Source organism: Notolepis coatsorum, assembly GCF_963971535.1.
Source record: "Notolepis coatsorum genome assembly, chromosome: 17".
NCBI lineage: Eukaryota > Metazoa > Chordata > Actinopteri > Aulopiformes > Paralepididae > Notolepis > Notolepis coatsorum.
Genome location: NC_140181.1, coordinates 107,045,052 through 107,065,912, shown reverse-complemented (window position 1 = coordinate 107,065,912; position 20,861 = coordinate 107,045,052). Strand labels below are relative to the sequence as shown.

At 44.8% G+C, this 20,861-nt stretch overlaps 2 protein-coding genes across 3 annotated transcripts; both read left to right on the top strand.

The window, feature by feature from the left end:
• Nucleotides 1-1,257: 1,257 nt before the first annotated feature.
• cnbpa (CCHC-type zinc finger, nucleic acid binding protein a) lies at nt 1,258-6,911 on the top strand. 2 transcript variants are annotated; one of them, XM_084334115.1, is made up of 5 exons: nt 1,258-1,344; nt 3,401-3,538; nt 5,018-5,083; nt 5,296-5,494; nt 5,612-6,911. In XM_084334115.1, exons 2-5 carry the CDS (start codon nt 3,409-3,411, stop codon nt 5,730-5,732), a joined length of 516 nt encoding a protein of 171 aa, XP_084190241.1. In that variant the 5' UTR covers nt 1,258-1,344; nt 3,401-3,408; the 3' UTR covers nt 5,733-6,911. The 2 variants fall into 2 exon arrangements, with proteins under 2 accessions (XP_084190241.1, XP_084190242.1); XM_084334116.1 differs by lacking the exon at nt 1,258-1,344 and adding an exon at nt 2,685-2,765.
• Nucleotides 6,912-8,378: 1,467 nt separating this feature from the next.
• LOC311244543 (haloacid dehalogenase-like hydrolase domain-containing 5) lies at nt 8,379-19,252 on the top strand. Its single transcript, XM_084334108.1, has 8 exons — nt 8,379-8,612; nt 11,104-11,307; nt 12,751-12,863; nt 14,179-14,272; nt 14,630-14,663; nt 14,796-14,970; nt 15,212-15,400; nt 18,728-19,252. Exons 1-8 carry the CDS (start codon nt 8,496-8,498, stop codon nt 19,131-19,133), a joined length of 1,332 nt encoding a protein of 443 aa, XP_084190234.1. The 5' UTR covers nt 8,379-8,495; the 3' UTR covers nt 19,134-19,252.
• The last annotated feature ends 1,609 nt before the right edge of the window (nt 19,253-20,861 follow it).

Sequence of the window (20,861 nt, the reverse complement as noted above, 5' to 3'; positions counted from 1 at the left end):
AAGTAAGAACAAAATAAGAGTCCCCATATTCTAACAGACATTATAGCCTCTATTTCTACTAGAGCTATTGATAACTGTTTCTACACCAACTGTCTTCATTTTCCTATATCCCAAAAGTGAAAGAGGTTCTACTGTAAATGATATTCACCCCTCCAGCGAATTCCTTAGGTGAATAACTCTTTCAAGTGTACACAGAGTAGATGTCACAGAGATTAGAATTTTGAGTGGTAACAATTTGAAGACAGAATTCTGGGAAAACGTTCAGACTTGCAGTGTCAAATTTCCCACGAGATAATAAAAGTATTTCTATTCTATTCTATTCTAAAATGTTTTACTCCTTAAAGGGTTGTATTATATAATATATATAATTATATAATATACTCTTACTAGTTATGCTGCTGGCCAGTACGACCTACTACCCATACTGTCTTTATACCTGTATCACTGTACATATTAATACTACAACTCTGTACATACATCTGATTAACACTATTATTCAGTACTAATTTATATATTATATACCCAGTTTAACCACCTGTGCATTGTATATTACTATTGCACTTTACGGTTACATTTGCACTCTGGTTGGACTGTACTTGTGCTGTAGTATGATGACAACAATACATGTTAATCGAATCTAATAAAATAGGCATACAAAAAAATTATTAAATCAATGTCAATGGACATTATGAGCGTGGTCCAACTGATTGCAATCCGTAACCACTATACTCAACATACGGGTGCAGCTCAATAAATTAGAATACCGTGGAAAAGTTATTTTATTTCAGTAATTCAATTAGAAAAGCGAAAACTCTCATAGATTATAGATTCATTACACACAAAGTGAAATATGTCAAGCCTTTATTTGTTTTAATTTGGATGATTATGGCTTACAGCTCATGAAAGCCCAACATTCTGTATCTCAGAATATTACATAAGACATAAATCATTGTATATAGAAATGTTCATGATGTATGTTCACTCAGTACTTGGTTGGGGCTCCTTTTGCACAAATGACTGCATCAATACAGTGAAATATATGGATATTCTCATTTATTGAACTGCACCTGTAATAGGCAACGGAAGTTATTAAGTTATTATACGGGGGGGGGGACATCAAAGGTCGGGAAAGTCTGATTATAGTTATAGATTTGGGGAAGAGGATAACTTCTGGCCCTTGATTCGCTGCCTCAGAGGGGCGGTGTCTTGTGCCGGATTTGTTAATACTGACACCGTGCGGATGACGCGCTCCCTCCGGCAGGAACTCGTGCTCACAACCTCACACCGCATGTGTAGCGCGACGGAGAGAGAGGCGTAAACAGAATATCATAGCTGCGTAGCTAGGTAAGCAATTATCTAACGTTGTTTTGTTGAACAGCTAACATATAACACATCGATGTTTAAGCGTGTTACCTTACGTTGTTGAAAGTGCTTGTAAAGAAAGAAAAAAATGATGCATTGTCCTCCATTTTAATAAACTGAGCAGGATTACGACTTGTTCAGGTTTCTGGGCCTGGCCTGCTAACTGTGTTAGCCAGCGTCAGCTAAATGTTAAGACACACAACGACGTTATCTAAGCGCGGGAAATAACATTTATATTTTATTGTTTTTCTTGACTCGAATCGACTACAACCCGCGTAATTTGCATGGGAAGTCCGTTGCTCTCGGCGACGTTAGTTAAACGGGGGCTTTTCTCGTCTAACGAGACCAAATAGTGGGGAGACGTCGGCGAGGCCTTTTGGAGAGAGAGGGGTTGGTCTCGCGAGCTTAGTAGGTTAGCTAGCCGCGGCGTCTCGCGAGATAACTGTTAGCTAGCCGCGGCGTCTCGCGAGATGACTGTTAGCTAGCCGCAGCGTCTCGCGCGCTGGTTGCTGCTCCCACCAATAGGGTCCATCTGCAGCGCCGGAGAATCCTCTCACTGGGCGAGCCTGTGGCAGCCACGCGCCTACTTTCTACAGAAGCAGCTCGGAGGTGCGCTGTTTTAAGTGAGCGTGTTTCTCCGGCGCTGCAGCTGTGCCCTACTCGCTCCCACGAGCTGGTAGCTAACTGTTAGCGACGCTGCTAACTGTTGGCTCTCGCGAGGCTCCCGCGAGCTGGTAGCTAACGGTTAGCAGCGTCTCGCGCGCTGCAGCTGCGATATCAACGTGACGAGGCCTAGTAGTAGCTGCGACCTGATTTTCCTTATCTTTGTCGTAACGTATACTATCTCAAATCAACGCAAACGTGTGGTGTGGCTAGATCTATATGGAGTAGTGGGTCGAAAACATGCTTTAAAAAATGGTAACTTTACTAGCTGGCGTGATTTGCTCGTCTTGGTTACCGGTGGCTGTGTGCAGCGTGACGTTAGCTGATAGAACGCGACATGTGTTGCTCTCTCTCGCTGCTGCTGCAGCCCCCAGGTCCAGCGTGATTTGGGGCCTTTTGCTGATTTCAAACCGCATAACTTTCACGGTTGGCTAACGTTAGATGTTTGGCTAGAGCCTTCCGATAATAATGTTAATAACACACAGCAGCAAGCGATCGCGTTCAGTGTAACGTAGACATAAAAACGTTAGCAGTGTGGCTAACCGTAGCGTTGTGCAGCAGCTTGTGCAACAATATGCAAGACGGGGTCACAGCCGTCATAACTGTGACCAGGTTTCACTCTCACTGGCTTGTTTATGATCCAGCGTCCTCTTGCTGCTCTTCTCCTCCAGGCTGCCTGCGAACGGGACACTAATGCAATTGAGAGTTAATAATAACGCCACAGTTGGTTGTCTTGGAAGGTGATGAGTTCTTCTTTACATTATAAGATATTCCTTTATTGATCCCCTTGGGGAAATTCAGGCAGCATGTGGGAAGGGGGGGGGGTACAGGTAGTAAAAACAACACAAGCAGTGTAAACAAATGGGTCAATATCTCGTGTGGTTTAGCTCGTTTACCTTCTAGGAACTTTTTAACCCACATTTTCCCCGGCGAGCTGTCTGTAGCACCGTCAGCAAACCCACTTGGGAGAAGGTTGGCCTGTGGTGATCACAATATGATTCTCCATTGAGGAAATCATGTAAGTTAGATGGGTGGTTAGTTAGTTGTAGTGTCCTGAGCCATTAGGATAGACTTTGCAACTTGATATCCACTAGTTGATTGTAGATTTAGATCCTTAGTTAATCCTTGTCACCATAGTAGCCCAACACTTATACAAGTGTGTGTGTGCAGTACAAGGAATATGCATCAAATAATTGTGATAATAAATTGTGTTATTTGTGTAGTTATTATAATATTTTAATTCTGATTTGCCTTGGGTCATATACCTTTGCTCGAAAAGATGTGAAACAGGTTATCTGTGTTCATAGTTCATACATAAAACATAGACATGAAGGGAATATATTCTGTACACTAATAAGTTGTTTCTTGTGTACAGGTAACGTCATGGAAATGAGCGGCAACAGCGAGTGCTATAGATGCGGGGAGTTCGGGCATTGGAGCAAGAACTGTCCCAGCGGCGGCTCTGGGCAGGGGCAGTGGTCCAACCGTGGACGCGGCAGGGGGGGTCGTAGAGGCAAGTCTGTTATGGTTCTTATGCCACACCCATTGAACGTATCCCAAAAACGACACCGCTTTACAGGTTTATGGGTGTTTATACTTGACTAACCTTGCATAATTTATTGTAATACTAAATCTCAGTTCTGGTGACCTTCTGTCTTTGTGAATAATGGAAAGATGACTCTTTACTAACTTGAGAGAATATTCTACCATAAACGGAAAGCATAGTGATATTCCACTAAGGCAGTGGTCCTCAGAGGGTGTGCCTTGAGGCAAGGGCGTGCTGTCGAATCTTCAGCCTGCCAATACAGTCTCATAGACGACTGCATACATTTCAATGCATTGCAACATCAAAATGTAAAATCAGCATTAATTTATTCACAACTAGTTGTAAATATTTGCTTTTCTAAATGTGTCCTTGATTTACATTCCATTAGATTTTTGTTGAGGGGGACTAATTGCTGCTGGACCTTAATACTCATCCTCTGCAGTCGACTTGGATGTTGGCTATTTCTCTGGCAGGCATGCAGATTGGACGGTTTGAACAGCTGTTGATTATCCAACATCAAACCAACTTTACTGTGATGACTCGCGCAATGAGCCGCTAGCAACACCTTATAAATTATCATATATATCGCTAATTATCATTCATCCATTTTGTGCTGCCAGAACTGGCACATTTCCTGCAAAAGCAGCCCACAAAAAGGAAGGTGGTCCAAATCAAGAAAAGCATGCAAACTATTAGCAGAATGGAAATCATCTCGTATGGGTTTATTTGGACCAGAGATTTGCTACGGTTTTCAGTGAGAAATGTACCCCCCTCATGTGACTCCCAATAGGCCTGTATGCGTTCTGTTTATAGGCTAGTGTCAATGAAATGGGACGTTTGCTTTCAACCAAGTGCATCTGCAGAGAACCGTTCTATTGCCAACAGTGGCAATTAAGCTGAAGAGGCACTAGTCATTCAGTAAATGATCCACTTTCACATCCCTCTCACAAATATGAACACTAGGGATGTACTGGTATCGGATATTGGTCCAGTACCTGGCTAAAATAAGAGTATGGCATTGTCCCCAACTTATTAAAATATGATACCAGGAAACGTCTACCATGCTAGAAATCAAAGCAACGTGATACATTTGCTGTGTCTTTATACACAAAAGCATCTGGGAGATATCTAATGGAGAAATGTACATCTCAATAATTTGTCCAATGGCCCCCAAACTGACCGGAGTACTAAACTGACGGATCTGCCAGTATTGTTGGTTTTGTACCTGATGATAAAAGATCATCTAGTCATATTTAGTCTTGCATCATCTGATAATTTTGTCAATATGTGAAGTTGAATATCTCCAATAACATGATCATGGCATATGACTCAGCCTGCATAATGGATTGTGACTAATCTGCCTCAAGCCCAGAAGGTTTTGAGGACCAGTGCACTAATCTAGACTGCACTAATCTAGACTAACTTGTTATTTCCTTCTGTCCACAGACATGTCCTGCTACAGGTGTGGACAACAAGGTCACATGGCCAGGGACTGTGAATCAGCTGAGGATGGTGTGTATTTAAAATGAATTCTAGTGCTTTATGGTGATTTCATATTAGTATAGTGTACTCTGCATTTTTTCCTTCATATTTCTAGCAATACTTTTAAAAGGGCTGAGTTCTACATTCTTATGGTTGATCAGTATATGACCAAGAAATCATTCATGCAAGAATGCATAATATTTAAGGCAATTTTTTATTTTATTTTTAACTCTGCTCTTTAGCTTGCTACAACTGCCACAGGAGTGGTCACATTTCTCGGGACTGCAAGGAGCCAAAGAAGGAAAGGGAGCAGGTGTGCTACAGCTGTGGCAAGGCTGGCCATGTCGCCCGCGACTGTGACCATGCTAACGAGCAGAAGTGCTACTCCTGCGGAGGGTTTGGACACATCCAGAAACTCTGCGATAAAGTGAGATGTTACAGGTCTGTTTACCGTATTTTTATTTTTTTTGCGGGGGTAGTGCATATTGAACTTGTTTCCCTTTTTTAAATTTTTTTTGGCAACCAACGGAAACGTACTCACCCTTCCCTCCTCCCCAGGTGCGGTGAGACTGGTCATGTTGCCGTGCATTGCAGTAAATCCAACGAGATGAGCTGCTACAACTGTGGCAAGACGGGCCATGTGGCAAAGGACTGCACCGTTGAAGCCACCAATGCATAATCAGTGCCCTTTGTTGCCCCTCCTTTTTTTCTGATTGATGGTTGGTTGTATTATTTTCTCTGAATCCTCTTCACTGGCCAACGGTTGGCTAACAGAGGCTAGTCCCAGGCCAGTGAGCGCCTCGACATGTTATACGACAAAAAAGGGGTGAAAAATATCTTTCTGCATTCAGTACAAAAAATGTTTGTTTTAGTTTGGTAGCGGTGTTATGTATAATGCTTTGTTAAAGAATCCCCCTTTTCAGCCACTGGTGATCAGAGAAAAATGAATGGGACTAAATGTATGGGATATATAGGACCTCTGGGGTTGTTGGAGTGAGTCTCTGTAAGATGAGAAGTAAGAAGGGAGTAAATGGACACCTGAACTTCCATGTATGGTTATTTTGGTTTGTTCTTGGGGGTTAAGATACGAGTTGGCCAAGAGAGAATGACATGGGAACAAGTTCACACAACATGGTGCATCAGAGCCCAGCAAGCAGCTATGTGGGCGGTAACATAAACTACATGTTGTATAGATAAAAGATGTTAAATTTTGGACGAATAAAAAAGAATCCTAAGATCTTTTATATGTAAAAAATCTGTTTACAATTTAAATAAGTATCATGTCTTAGTTCAAGGTAAATTTTTCCTTTCAAAATTGCTTGGGGGAAACTTTGTACCTTGGTGGAAATCAAGCAAACAGTTGGCTGATCAGCAAAATTAGCAGTTATTTGGGAATGGAGAATGTTTTCACAGAAATCAAATGTTATTTTTGTACAATATCACTTAGACTACTGTAAAAATACCATTTGCTTTTACTCAGTTTTTAAGTCGGAAGGAAAATGCAACTGAAGTCCTAGAAAATAGAAATGTAATTTTAAACTATCAATAAAGCTGGAGGAGCACGGGGAGAAGAGTATGTTTTATGATTTCTTTCAATTCTAACATTGTTTTTGATTCATAGCCTTTCCTTTACAGATAGTGCCAACCCCTCGTCATTTTGTGTCCCACCCTGATATGTTAAAGGAATAGTTTGCAATGTTTTTTTTACATTAAGTGGTATACACTGGGGCAAGATAGTTCCAAGACATGTCGGTCTGAAGCATAGGAAATGTGAGGACTGCCGTTTTCAGTTGTAGATGGTTAAAAAACTTTTGTTGGCATGTTGTGGTGTGGATTAAAACTTTCTTTCGAGACCCAATGTGCTGCCTGTCTGAAGCTTACCAGTTTGATCAGAACCCGGCCAGAACTCTTGACCACAGGACCAGGTACCACTATACCCCTTCTTGTGACCCATACTGTTGGATGCTAGATCGGACAACCTGGATGTATTTTAGTTGGTGGGAGTGGTTCATTTTATAATTTGAATTTAGTGGTTCAAGGTTGAAATGATGACTACTTGTGTCTTTGCAGCTAGCCCCCCGCCCCTAATACAACTGAGATTGACCGTCCTACCCAGCATCAGCCATGCTGTTATGTTGGATAAGCTAACAAAATGTACATTTGCTCAAACCTTTACCCTAGTGTTTTATTTAGCCTGCCTACCTTGTGTTGCATGTTGTGTAATTTACCTAGCGGACTCATGGAAATGCCACCAATTTAGCCTGTTTACGTATTTTTATTTTTATTAACATACATACTACCGTAGTTCTATATACTTTTGCAAACCACCTTTAGATCCCATCCCATACATATTATTTCTGGCTTACCTGTGTGAACTGAGTAGCCTTTCATTCAAACAAGGTGGAACATTACGTAGTCATGAACCTAATGGTTCATATTTCCACGTCAAATTAGTTCAGGTTGCACATAAAATTTAGCAAGCATATATAAAGCTCATAGGTCTATTGTCAAATTGGCCACCAGTAATGCAGATGGGTGTTATTCTCAACAGTATCGCTAGATCTGAGGTTCTTAACATTTTTCAACCTGGGACCAAAATTAGAAACTTACTCTCTAGGATACAGATGACGTTTAAACACAAAATGATCATCAAACCGATTACGTGTGATTTTTTTTAATTTTTATTACAGCGGTAGGCATTCTACTCGAACGCAGTTTCTTCTCTGGGTTCCACGTTATTAGCAGCGGTTTCGTGGCGAGGCGGGTCCTTTTGAATCCACCGTGTCTAAAATGGCAGCGGGACTCAGCGCGGTGCAGTTGCAGTTCTTCCCACTGATGGTGGTTTTCAACATGACGTCATCTGTTCTGAGTCAAACCGATTCACTTCCGCGTTACATGGAGCTTGTGAGGAGGGGCTCGCGTGGATACAATTAATGAATGTTAGAGCCGTAGCTACCATAGATATATATATATAACATCTATGGTAGCTACAACCATAGATATATATAGAACACTACAACCACTTGACTTAAGGACGGTCAAGGCTCTAATGAATCAATCTAATCATTCACGCGCTCCGTGTAACGCGGAAGTGCGGTGGTCAATGGAGAGAGACGCGGAGGAAAACAAGCCTTCACGAGCTCCGTGTGACGCGGAAGTGCGGTGGTCAATGGGGAAAGACGCGGAGGAAAACAAGCCTTCACGAGCTCCGTGTGACGCGGAAGTGCGGTGGTCAATGGGGAAAGACGCGGAGGAAAACAAGCCTTCACGAGCTCCGTGTAACGCGGAAGTGCGGTGGTCTATGAGGGAGAGACGCGGAGGAAAACGAGCCTCAACCGAACCGCCAGCTCAGCTGAAGCCGGCTCCCTTCAGTTGGGGCTTTGCCGTTTTAATTAAATTTGTATATATATATATATGTATACCCGGTGAAAAGGTAAAGGAGATGAAGGGACTCCTGTCGTTTTACCGGGCTCTGTACACCCGGAGTAACCGTCAAGCCAGGCGAGAAGCTGGACTAGCCGGTTCTCAGTGCGGGTTCTGCGGAACTGTATCCAGCAAGGTAACGGTTCTGACGGACTGTCGCCTCATCCTGGTTCTGGTTCTGTGATTGAAAATGTGTATTTTTTTATTTAGCATTTTGCATGTAACGTAACTTTTTGGGATGCTGATAGATAGGTGACTGAGCTGACCTAACGTAGCATCATGCCTGACGTTAGGGCAGAAGAACACATTGCTAGTCTTAACAATCATTCTTATTTAATTACACCCCCCCCCCCTAAAAAAAAGAAAGATATTAAAGCATTTAATCCTCGACAACCGATATCAGGTTATACACCAGACCTCTGTAATGGGATGGCAATCTGCTGTGTCATAATATCTCCTTTGCTAGGCCATGTTTTGATCGCAGGCCTAGTTATTAGACCATTTGTCTCATTATGCTGCTTTATAACTAGTTAACTTTGTCTATACAATTTTATTAATAGTAATAAGGTGGCAGGCTGGCAGCAATGGAACCCTTGCACCGAAGAACCATATATGGTAACTCCATTTTTGGACAGCGCACGTATTTGCAGTTGTCAATCCACATCACTTGGAGTGTGGATACACCACAAGAAAGTACTCTACTGTCTTTAACCATGAATGAACACAACACTCTAACTTACCATCTTTAGATAATAAAGTACTCAACCTCTACTGTCTTTAACTATGAATGAACACACCACTCTGACTTACCATCTTTAGATAATAAAGTACTCAACCTCTACTGTCTTTATATGAACTTTCTTCTGAAAACTGAAAATTTAGTTATATGGTTATTTTGTCTCAGGTACTCCATTCATGTCATCTCATAGACTACATTTTAAACTAAATGTATTGAATGAAGATAAATGCTTTTACCAATTGTGGCAGTAATTCCTCTACTACTTTATATAATCTATAAATTACTCACATTTGGGGCATACTTTGATTATCAGTCCAACTGTGTAGGTCATTAGGGCTTTTGTCTTTTGGTGTCACCTTGCGTCTGTCATCCTTGTTTGCTTGTTTGGCCCTATCTGCTACTTAAAGGGCGCGTTCACACCTACCCTGTTTGGTCCACTTTAAGTGGACCATGGTCCCTTTAGATCGATAGTCTGTTTGGTTTGTACAGGTATGAACGCAAACCGAACTATAATGAGGACCAAACAACCGAACCATGGTCCTCTTGAAAAGTTGGGACTCGGTTCGTTTCAAAGTGGACCATGGTTCGTTTGCTGTTGGTGTGAACGCAAAACGAACTTTATATAGTATCTAATCTAGAGCAAATGAGTGACAGGTGCCTAGTGGCGGCGGTCGCGTGACCCAACTTGACAGCGCCAAGTGACAGCTTGCGCGCACGTTGCAACCCAACTCAAATGAATGACAGGCGTGCGGACAGTCTCTCTCTGCCTCTCTCTCTCTCTCTTTCTCTCTCTCTCTCTGTCTCTCTAGACTGGCGCCGCGCGCGGACAGTCTCTCTCTTCCTCTCTGTCTCTCTAGATGAATGAGCAGTCGCGCGAGTCGCGACCCAACTCTTCCCCAAAGAGCGAGCAGGCGCAACTCCACCTAATAACTTCATCCTCACATTAGCAGCCTTGTCTGTATCTCACAGCGGCAAAAAATAAAAAAAGACAGCAATGAGTCGAGGATCAACGTGGGGTAACGACGAGGTGAAGGCTCTTTCCCTCGCGCGCTAAACCCGCAAATGTTAATACGTCACTTGTGACAGGCATAGCAACCAGGCATGAGAGTGACAGCTAGACAAATGAAATCTAAACAGTCGGCGTGTGGGCGAGGTGTGTCAATACGCTGGCGGCAACTGTTTACGTTTGAGTGCTAGTCCAATAGATGAACGACTTGGCGACAGCATGTCCTTTGTTTACAAATTAGATCCGCACCAAACAGGGTAGTGTGAACGCAGACCAAAAGCAAACAATGTATCATTTTCACATTTGGTCCACCAGAAAGTCCGGACTATCCACGGAAAGTCCGGACTTTCAGATGTGAACACACCCTTAACAATGACGTTGTTGATTGGCAGAATCCTTTCTCAGCAACACCATTGGTAAGCAGCAGATAGGGCTAGGTTCCAACAATCTGAACTATCCCCTTTAAAGCATTTCTTGTAGGCCTACAGTAAGTAATTATCCGGTCCTTTCCCCATTTTGTGCTGCTTTGTTGTCTGATTGATTGATTGATTGATTGAAAACTTTATTAACAGATTGCAGAATGGGTACAGTACAGTACAGCTCAATACACACAATTGCTAAGGGGATGCAGACCAGACAAAGACTTTCGTCTTGTTTACATCAGGGTCCCCCATTTTCAATTCATAATTACATGAATGACATACGCAACATACAGATATATCATGACATTTCTGACATACAGGTATACAGTACTGTTACATTTGTGTGACATACAAGATATCATGCAAGACGATGTTGTCTCTACGATGCCCAATTCTTAGTTCCATTTTACACTTGAGGCCTAACAAGAATAAATATCTCAGATCCTTGTCTCTTCTTTAGCCACAACCAGACTTCGGTTTGCTGTTTGACATCGATGGCGTCCTGGTCAGGGGAAATACACCGATCCCTGCTGCAAAGAAGGCGTTCCAGAGGCTGGTCAATTCTCAGGGAAAATTTGTGGTGCCGGTTGTTTTTGTCACGAATGCAGGGAATTGTCTCAGACAAAAGAAAGCGGACCAGCTCTCGAGCATTCTGGAAGTACCTGTGAGTATGTCCTTGGAGTCTTTTTTTAAAGGGAAGTTTCCCTTTAGTATAAATTCAGTAGTCTTAACCTCTAAGGTCATCTGCAAGTAAGCTAGCGACAACATTCCTCAGTAGTACCATTCCTCTCAGGTGTCACGCTTCTCATTCACTTCCAACTCTAAATATCATACTTCACAGATTAATTATACATAAATATTGTTCGGTGTAATATATTTTTGCCAGACATTAAAAGGTTCGGCCTACAATAGCGAATGTCCCTATCTGATCGACTGACTCCCCATTGTTGAAGCATGCATGCATGTGTGTTGTGGCTTAACAAGGTGTCTTGTCTTGTTTCCCGTGTCAAAGGTACTTGTTTTTAGGACCTAATGTTGCCATTGTCAGTAAAGGAACTATTTCTCACTTGTGATTAGGGATGGGAATTCGAGAATCGGAATCGATTGGGAACCGGTTCCTAATTGTCCGATTCCTGGAATCGCATGCCTCCGTGATTATTGATTCCTCTTATCGATGCCATGTTTTTTCGACAGTTGCGCATTTAAAAACAATAATGTTAGCGCCTCGCATGCAGCCATAGCAGACTATTTGATTCCTTGACTAGGAAAACCTAAAGGGCTCGATATTGCAACCGTTTTGTGTGTGCAGTGAAAACTGAAAGTGCTTTGCATCCTAGTCATTCATTTACATGGTAAAGTAACGTTAGCCGCTAGCTAGCTAAATAGCCATGCTCATTGCAGAGAGAGAACACTGCAGCTGGCCTTTATTTATACAGGTAGGTTATTGCTAACAATTCTCTTTTGCAATAACGACCTATTGAATGCAACTACAGTTCAATAGATTAAATTAGTTCTCAAATACATTATTTTATTTAAGTGTATAGTTAATTTATTTTTTACAGTTTTTGTATTTCTGACATGGGGGCTCAACAATAAAGGATAAATGACAATCATAAATGTCAAGTTGCATGTTGTTATTCTAACCAGCTTAGTTCTGTTGCATTTCCAATTTATTTATTTAAATCAAAAATGTATCAAGAATCGATAAGGGAAGCGATAAAGAATCGGACCGATAAGCAGAATCGACAATGGAATCGTATCGATAAAATCGTATCAATTCCCATCCCTACTTGTGATATAGTTTGACCGGCAGTCAACTTTTCGCAGAATGTTTAGAATCGTTCTTCCAGCATGGCAGCATGTAACCATGGGTAACCACTCTCCAAACATTCCATGCCAAGGCAAAGATACACGGCACACTCAAACTTACAACACATTTACCGGATCTGCTTTTATTTTTCAGCAGTGATAAATCTGTAAAGAGACACATCAAATGCCAAAACAAACACATACATTTGACCCAGAATAGTAGAATAAGAGCAAAGTAAACTAAGTCTGGTGGTGCACGACGTCACCTGACCCACTCGGCCCGTTAACCCTCCCACAGATCACCCAGGACCAGGTCATCATGTCGCACAGTCCACTGAGGATGTTCCGGAAGCACCACGAGAAGTGTGTCCTTGTGTCGGGACAGGGACCCGTCCTGGAGATTGCCAAAAAGTATCCTTTTTAACCCTTTCACTGCCACACTATCAAATGGTTAACCCTTTCATTGCGACAATACGTAAAGGTTAGCCCTTTCACTGCCACACGGCAGCGGGCCCTTTCACTACCACACTACAGAAGGTTAACCCTTTACTATCACACTACAGACGGTTAACCTTTCACTACCACACTACAGAAGGTTAACCTTTCACTACCACACTACAGACGGTTAACCTTTCACTACCACACTACAGAAGGTTAACCCTTTCACTATCACACTACAGAAGGTTAACCTTTCACTACCACACTACAGAAGGTTAACCTTTCACTACCACACTACAGAAGGTTAACCTTTCACTACCACACTACAGAAGGTTAACCCTTTCACTACCACACTACAGAAGGTTAACCCTTTCACTACCCCACTACAGACGGGTTAACACTTTCACTACCACACTACACAAGGTTAACCTTTCACTACCACACTACAGAAGGTTAACCTTTCACTACCACACTACAGACGGTTAACCTTTCACTACCACACTACAGAAGGTTAACCCTTTCACTATCACACTACAGACGGTTAACCTTTCACTACCACACTACAGAAGGTTAACCTTTCACTATCACACTACAGACGGTTAACCTTTCACTACCACACTACAGAAGGTTAACCTTTCACTATCACACTACACAAGGTTAACCTTTCACTACCACACTACAGAAGGTTAACCCTTTCACTATCACACTACAGACGGTTAACCTTTCACTACCACACTACAGAAGGTTAACCTTTCACTATCACACTACAGACGGTTAACCTTTCACTACCACACTACAGAAGGTTAACCTTTCACTACCACACTACAGACGGTTAACCTTTCACTACCCCACTACAGAAGGTTAACCTTTCACTACCACACTACAGACGGTTAACCTTTCACTACCACACTACAGAAGGTTAACCTTTCACTACCACACTACAGAAGGTTAACCCTGTACTATCACACTACAGACGGTTAACCTTTCACTACCACACTACAGAAGGTTAACCTTTCACTACCACACTACAGACGGTTAACCCTGTACTATCACACTACAGACGGTTAACCTTTCACTACCACACTACAGAAGGTTAACCCTGTACTATCACACTACAGACGGTTAACTGTCTGTAGTGTGATAGTACAGGGTTAACCTTCTGTAGTGGCAGTGAAAGGGTGGTTAATAACTCACAACCATTTTTTTTTCTCGTTTCATATAGACACGATCTGTAAATAATGAGCTGGATCATGTTTTTTCTGTTTGCCCTTTAACCCTCCGTCCTCAGTTTAGGCTTTGAGAACGTGGTCAGTATTGACATGTTGAGGGATTCCTTCCCCTTCCTGGACATGGTGGACCACAAGAGACGTCCCAATCTGCCGGTGAGCTGCTGACCGTGGGCCGTGTGTGACGTAGGGCTGGACGATATATATATATATATATATATGATATGAGGATATATGATTATTGTTTATCATTCTTGTCCCGAGTATTTTGTTGGCTAAATGAACAAGAGAAAGTAAATACCGAGTCAGATTTCTTACAAGATGACTTCTGAAATAGTTTCATTTTGATCCTGCATCACATGCCCGAATGTGGCGTTATATATATATATATCAAACTGTGCTCTGTTAATGTAATAATAACATTAAGTAATAATAACATCATATTTACTGTGGTGCCACGCGACTGTAAAAATTTCACTATGCATGTTTGGTTTTTTTGTTCTTTACTTTCAGTCCACTCCTATTAGCAACCTTCCTAAGGTTGAAGGTAAGCGCTTTGCGAAACGTGCCTCTATACTTTCACCTCAACCATTTATCAGTGGACTGTTTCAAAGACACACCCACCAACTTTGAGGGGAAACTGTTGCCATCTTTAAAACGATGTCATCTCACATAACAGCCGTGATGCTCTTCGGGGAGCCCATCCGATGGGAGACCAACCTGCAGCTGATCGTCGACGTCCTGTTGACCAATGGGAACCTCGGCGGCGCCCACCAGCCTCTGGCGCGGCCCCACCTCCCCTTGTTGGCCTGCAACATGGACCTCATGTGGATGGCGGAGGCACAGTCTCCACGGTAACCTACAAAGAAATGCCCAAACTGCCAATTAATTGTTTTTAAAAGGGAAGGATTCATTCATTCATAGCCATGATGCAGACTTGGACTAAGCAACATATCGGTGAAAACATCTCTCTCTCGCTCTGTCTCTCTCTCTCTCTCTCTCTCTCTCTCTCTCTCTCTCTCTCTCTGTCTCTCTCTCTCTCTGTCTCTCTCTCTCTCTCTGTCTCTCTCTGTCTCCCCCCCCCTCCTCTCTCAGTTTTGGCCACGGGACATTTCTCGTGTGCCTAGAGAACATCTACAAGAAGATAACGGGGCAAGAGCTGAAGTACGAGGCGCTGATGGGGAAACCCAGCGAACTGACCTACCACTTTGCAGAGTACCTCATCAGGAGCCAGGCTGCAGAGAGGCGGTGGCAGCTCCCTGTCACTACCCTCTATGCTATTGGGTGAGACCCCACATTACTTCCTGTCACTACCCTCTATGCTATTGGGTGAGACCCCACATTACTTCCTGTCACTACCCTCTATGCTATTGGGTGAGACCCCACATTACTTCCTGTCACTACCCTCTATGCTATTGGGTGAGACCCCACATTACTTCCTGTCACTACCCTCTATGCTATTGGGTGAGACCCCACATTTCTTCCTGTCACTACCCTCTATGCTATTGGGTGAGACCCCACATTACTTCCTGTCACTACCCTCTATGCTATTGGGTGAGACCCCACATTACTTCCTGTCACTACCCTCTATGCTATTGGGTGAGACCCCACATTACTTCCTGTCACTACCCTCTATGCTATTGGGTGAGACCCCACATTACTTCCTGTCACTACCCTCTATGCTATTGGGTGAGACCCCACATTACTTCCTGTCACTACCCTCTATGCTATTGGGTGAGACCCCACATTACTTCCTGTCACTACCCTCTATGCTATTGGGTGAGACCCCACATTACTTCCTGTCACTACCCTCTATGCTATTGGGTGAGACCCCACATTACTTCCTGTCACTACCCTCTATGCTGCGTCTCTACAATTCGTAGCCGCATTTCTGCAGACCCCTCTCTGATTGGTTGAGCTCCATTTCTGCAGACCCCTCTCTGATTGGTTGAGCGAAGCCCCTCTCTGATTGGAAATGTACTACCAGATTCGCTTATAACGTTATTTCGCGTGACTTCGCGGTTTATTCATAACGTTATGCACATTTCACAACACAGCCAGCTGTCAGAAACTGTACATTGTAACGTTGTTATTTCGCGGCCTGCCCATTTGATGTTCCCAAATCATATTCAGAAAGTATCACAGAGACTTCTATTGACCAAGGAATTAGTTATTATTAGTAAGACACATTTCCGTAGCAATTGACCACCAGACTCTTTCTCTTAAGGCATTAACTGGGTTAATTAATATAAATGTTATATTGTAACTGTCTAGTTACACATTGGTTCCGACTTCCGAAACATGTATGTTCCAGGCTGCAATTAAAACTTTGAATCTGAGAGAGCTCTGGTCAGCGAAGCCGGCGAGCGATTATTATTGGTTTTTAATGACAAACCAATTACATAATCCTATCCAACATATGTGTGTAAAGGCACACACAATCCGTCGGGCAACAACTGTGGGTTTTCAGCCTCTCTCTCTGGAGCTTAACGGAGTTTCGACTCCTGGCTAGAGGAGCTTGTCGCGGCTCATGCGCATGCGCGCGCTCGGCCAATCAGAGAGGGGTCTGCAGAAATGGCCTCAACCAATCAGAGAGGGGTCTGCAGAAATGCGGCTACGAACTGTAGAGACGCCTCTATGCTATTGGGTGAGACCCCACATTACTTCCTGTCACTACCCTCTATGCTATTGGGTGAGACCCCACATTACTTCCTGTCACTACCCTCTATGCTATTGGGTGAGACCCCACATTACTTCCTGTCACTACCCTCTATGCTATTGGGTGAGACCCCACATTACTTCCTGTCACTACCCTCTATGCTATTGGGTGAGACCCCACATTACTTCCTGTCACTACCCTCTATGCTATTGGGTGAGACCCCACATTACTTCCTGTCACTACCCTCTATGCTATTGGGTGAGACCCCACATTACTTCCTGTCACTACCCTCTATGCTATTGGGTGAGACCCCACATTACTTCCTGTCACTACCCTCTATGCTATTGGGTGAGACCCCACATTACTTCCTGTCACTATCTTCTATGTTATTGGTTGGGACAATTACACATTACTTCCTATTTTCTGGACTAAGTTAATAGTTATAGAATCTAGTCTAGTACTGATCAGAGTTCACAGCTGGTACGTCATACGCATCACTGATGACGTCACACGAGAAAGAAAACGTGCTCCTATTTCCGCCAGGAAGAGACTGAGCACCGCATTCCAAACTACTTTCATTACCGCTGCACAGCTGGTCTCATCAGAAAACATAAATAAAGTACTAATCAATTCGACCACAGGAAAAAAGGTACACAATGTATGGTATGTTATAGCCATAAGTAATATATTTATGTTTTTGTTTAAGCCAGGCTAAGCCCCCCACCCACCCTGATACAAACACAGCGATACTATGATAATAGTTTGTTTCAACGGTTATGGTTAAGATATAAAGTTAGGGGTATGGTTAGTGCGCTTTCGTCCTAACCCAAGACAGTGGAGTCTCGGTCACATCTGTGGACACAAGGCGACGGGCGCCAGTGATGTTTGGCGCGGTGATAACGGTGCATGTGTGATATACGAAGCAAAACTAATGAAAGGCAGTGGAGTCTCGGTCACATCTGTGGACACAAGGCGACGGACGCCAGTGGTGTTGGGCGCGGTGATAACGGTGCATGTGTGATATATACGAAGCAAAGCTGTCGAAAGGCAGTGGCAGTGAATTGAGTCGCACAACTCTCATCCTAACCCGCGTCGCCATTCATCAGCTTTGCTTCGTATATCACACATGCACCGTTGTCACCGCGCCCAACACCACTGTAACAGTGTGGGTAGGGTTTTGAGGTGACGGCACCTCCCATGTGAGCGCCCCGGGTTAGAGCTCAAACGTTTTCTGAAAACATTCAAAGTTAAAATGTTTTGCATACGTAATATATGTACTTATTCGTAATCCGTACACATTGTACATTCTCGTAAATATACGCCAATATATTAACTTTATTTACATATTGTGACGAGCCTGGTGGTGTTCAGACTCGTCACGGTTCAAAAACAAACAAATTCAAATGTGCAAGTGCAATATCAAGTGCAAGTGCAATATCAATCAATAAGAATATTTATTGAATCAAGGCAGAATATAGTTACGATCAGAGAATGGTCGTAATACAGTCCGATGACCAAAACACGTATCAGGCTCTCGTACAGAAAAAGGGATTGTTCAATACTCAGAATAGTCGTCCGGTCCAGGGTCAGTGCACAAGGGGGTTTCTCAGCCAGTCCAGGGTCCGGTACACAATGAACACCTTCTCGCCTTCACCTCTCCTCTCACTACCGCTCACCTCGCAAAACTCCATACACAAACAATCTCTCTCTCAATACAACACTCCTACCTCTCACCTCCTCTCAACTCAACTCTATCTGACCTAGTGTATTATAGTGTGTGTGTCTGGTGTGTGTGCGTGTGGGATGTGGGTGATCTAATGGTGCCCAGGTGTGTTCTATCAGTACTAATCAGCTGCCTAATTGCTTCCACTCCTCCCGTGGCAGTAGTATCGCCCAGAGCTCGGGCTGTGCACATTATACTGATTCTCTCCACTTTCTTCCGCCCCCATCAGGGACAACCTCATGACGGACATCTACGGCGCCAACCTGTACAACCGCTACCTGGAGGAGCGGGCTGCCAGGAAGAACCCCAAAGCTGTAGCCAAGATGGTGTCTGCCACCGGTTCCTCCGCCGCCGCCACCGCCCTGCTCCGGGACGAGGAGGCGGGCGGCACCTGGGAGAGCGAGCTGGCGCCGCCCTCCGCCACCTCCTGCAAGTCCATCCTCGTCTGCACAGGAGTTTACAACCCCCGCACGGAGGTGCCCCCCGACGCGGACAAGGGCACGGAGGAAACCGTGTTCCACGGGCACCGGGACTTCCGCTTCGAGCGCGCGCTGGTGGAGCCGGGCCACGTGGTGCAGGATGTGGCGGACGCCGTGCACCTCATCTTCCAGCGGGAGAGCTTCGTGCCCCAGTAGACCTGTTCCCCCAGGACGAGAGCTTCGTGCCCCAGTAGACCTGTTCCCCCAGGACGAGAGCTTCGTGCCCCAGTAGACCTGTTCCCCCAGGACGAGAGCTTCGTGCCCCAGTAGACGTGTTCCCCCAGGACGAGAGCTTCGTGCCCCAGTAGACGTGTTTCCCCAGGACGAGAGCTTCGTGCCTCAGTAGACGTGTTCCCCCAGGACGAGAGCTTCGTGCCTCAGTAGACCTGTTCCCCCAGGACGAGAGCTTCGTGCCTCAGTAGACCTGTTCCCCCAGGAACGAGAGCTTCGTGCCCCAGTAGACCTGTTCCTCCAGGACGAGAGCTTCGTGCCTCAGTAGACCTGTTCCCCCAGGACGAGAGCTTCGTGCCCCAGTAGACCTGTTCCCCCAGGACGAGAGCTTCGTGCCTCAGTAGACCTGTTCCCCCAGGACGAGAGCTTCGTGCCCCAGTAGACATGTTCCCCCAGGAACGAGAGCTTCGTGCCCCAGTAGACCTGTTCCCCCAGGACGAGAGCTTCGTGCCCCAGTAGACCTGTTCCCCCAGGACGAGAGCTTCGTGCCTCAGTAGACCTGTTCCCCCAGGACGAGAGCTTCGTGCCCCAGTAGACCTGTTCCCCCAGGACGAGAGCTTCGTGCCCCAGTAGACCTGTTCCCCCAGGACGAGAGCTTCGTGCCCCAGTAGACCTGTTCCCCCAGGAACGAGAGCTTCGTGCCCCAGTAGACCTGTTCCCCCAGGACGAGAGCTTCGTGCCCCAGTAGACCTGTTCCTCCAGGACGAGAGCTTCGTGCCTCAGTAGACGTGTTCCCCCAGGACGAGAGCTTCGTGCCTCAGTAGACGTGTTCCCCCAGGACGAGAGCTTCGTGCCTCAGTAGACCTGTTCCCCCAGGACGAGAGCTTCGTGCCTCAGTAGACATGTTCCCCCAGGACGAGAGCTTCGTGCCTCAGTAGACCTGTTCCCCCAGGACGAGAGCTTCGTGCCTCAGTAGACATGTTCCCCCAGGACGAGAGCTTCGTGCCCCAGTAGACCTGTTCCCCCAGGACGAGAGCTTCGTGCCCCAGTAGACCTGTTCCCCCAGGACGAGAGCTTCGTGCCTCAGTAGACCTGTTCCCCCAGGACGAGAGCTTCGTGCCCCAGTAGACCTGTTCCCCCAGGACGAGAGCTTCGTGCCTCAGTAGACGTGTTCCCCCAGGACGAGAGCTTCGTGCCTCAGTAGACCTGTTCCTCCAGGACGAGAGCTTCGTGCCTCAGTAGACCTGTTCCCCCAGGAACGAGAGCTTCATGCCTCAGTAGACATGTTCCCCCAGGACAAGAGGTTTGGTCGTCAGGGGGAGTTTCTTCTCGGAGGCCCTGGCAGGAGGCGAGGGGGCAGGGGTCTTAACTGGGAGCACGCCACTTCACAAGTTACTCTGTAGAAACCCAACACTGTGACATTGTCTACAACCTGCCAGGGCACTGGAGGAATTAGGAACATAGGTAATTAGTTGAAACTCTTTTAACCTCTTAACATGCACCGGGTCTTATATGACCCGTTTTGCACTCGCAGCACTTTGGCCTCGTTTTTAAGGCGATCCAATGCTTTTATGCCAATGAACCAATACATTGCTTGAAAGCTAAGATTGTCACCGTTCGATTTACACCCTACTCAATTATGTGCTCGCAATCTCCAGGAATAAGACGAAACAACCAATGAGTGTCATTATGAAAAAGTGACCACCTCCTGTT

What these genes read in the sequence shown, in the direction of transcription:
- cnbpa (XM_084334115.1), top strand. Translation starts at nt 3,409, where the DNA reads ATGGAAATGAGCGGCAACAGCGAGTGCTATAGATGCGGGGAGTTCGGG. An exon ending in CGGCAGGGGGGGTCGTAGAG is followed by an intron (nt 3,539 to 5,017) that starts GCAAGTCTGTTA and finishes TTCTGTCCACAG; the next exon opens with ACATGTCCTGCTACAGGTGT. An exon ending in CTGTGAATCAGCTGAGGATG is followed by an intron (nt 5,084 to 5,295) that starts GTGTGTATTTAA and finishes TCTGCTCTTTAG; the next exon opens with CTTGCTACAACTGCCACAGG.
- LOC311244543 (XM_084334108.1), top strand. Translation starts at nt 8,496, where the DNA reads ATGAAGGGACTCCTGTCGTTTTACCGGGCTCTGTACACCCGGAGTAAC. An exon ending in GCGGAACTGTATCCAGCAAG is followed by an intron (nt 8,613 to 11,103) that starts GTAACGGTTCTG and finishes TCTCTTCTTTAG; the next exon opens with CCACAACCAGACTTCGGTTT. An exon ending in GCGGAGGCACAGTCTCCACG is followed by an intron (nt 14,971 to 15,211) that starts GTAACCTACAAA and finishes CTCCTCTCTCAG; the next exon opens with TTTTGGCCACGGGACATTTC.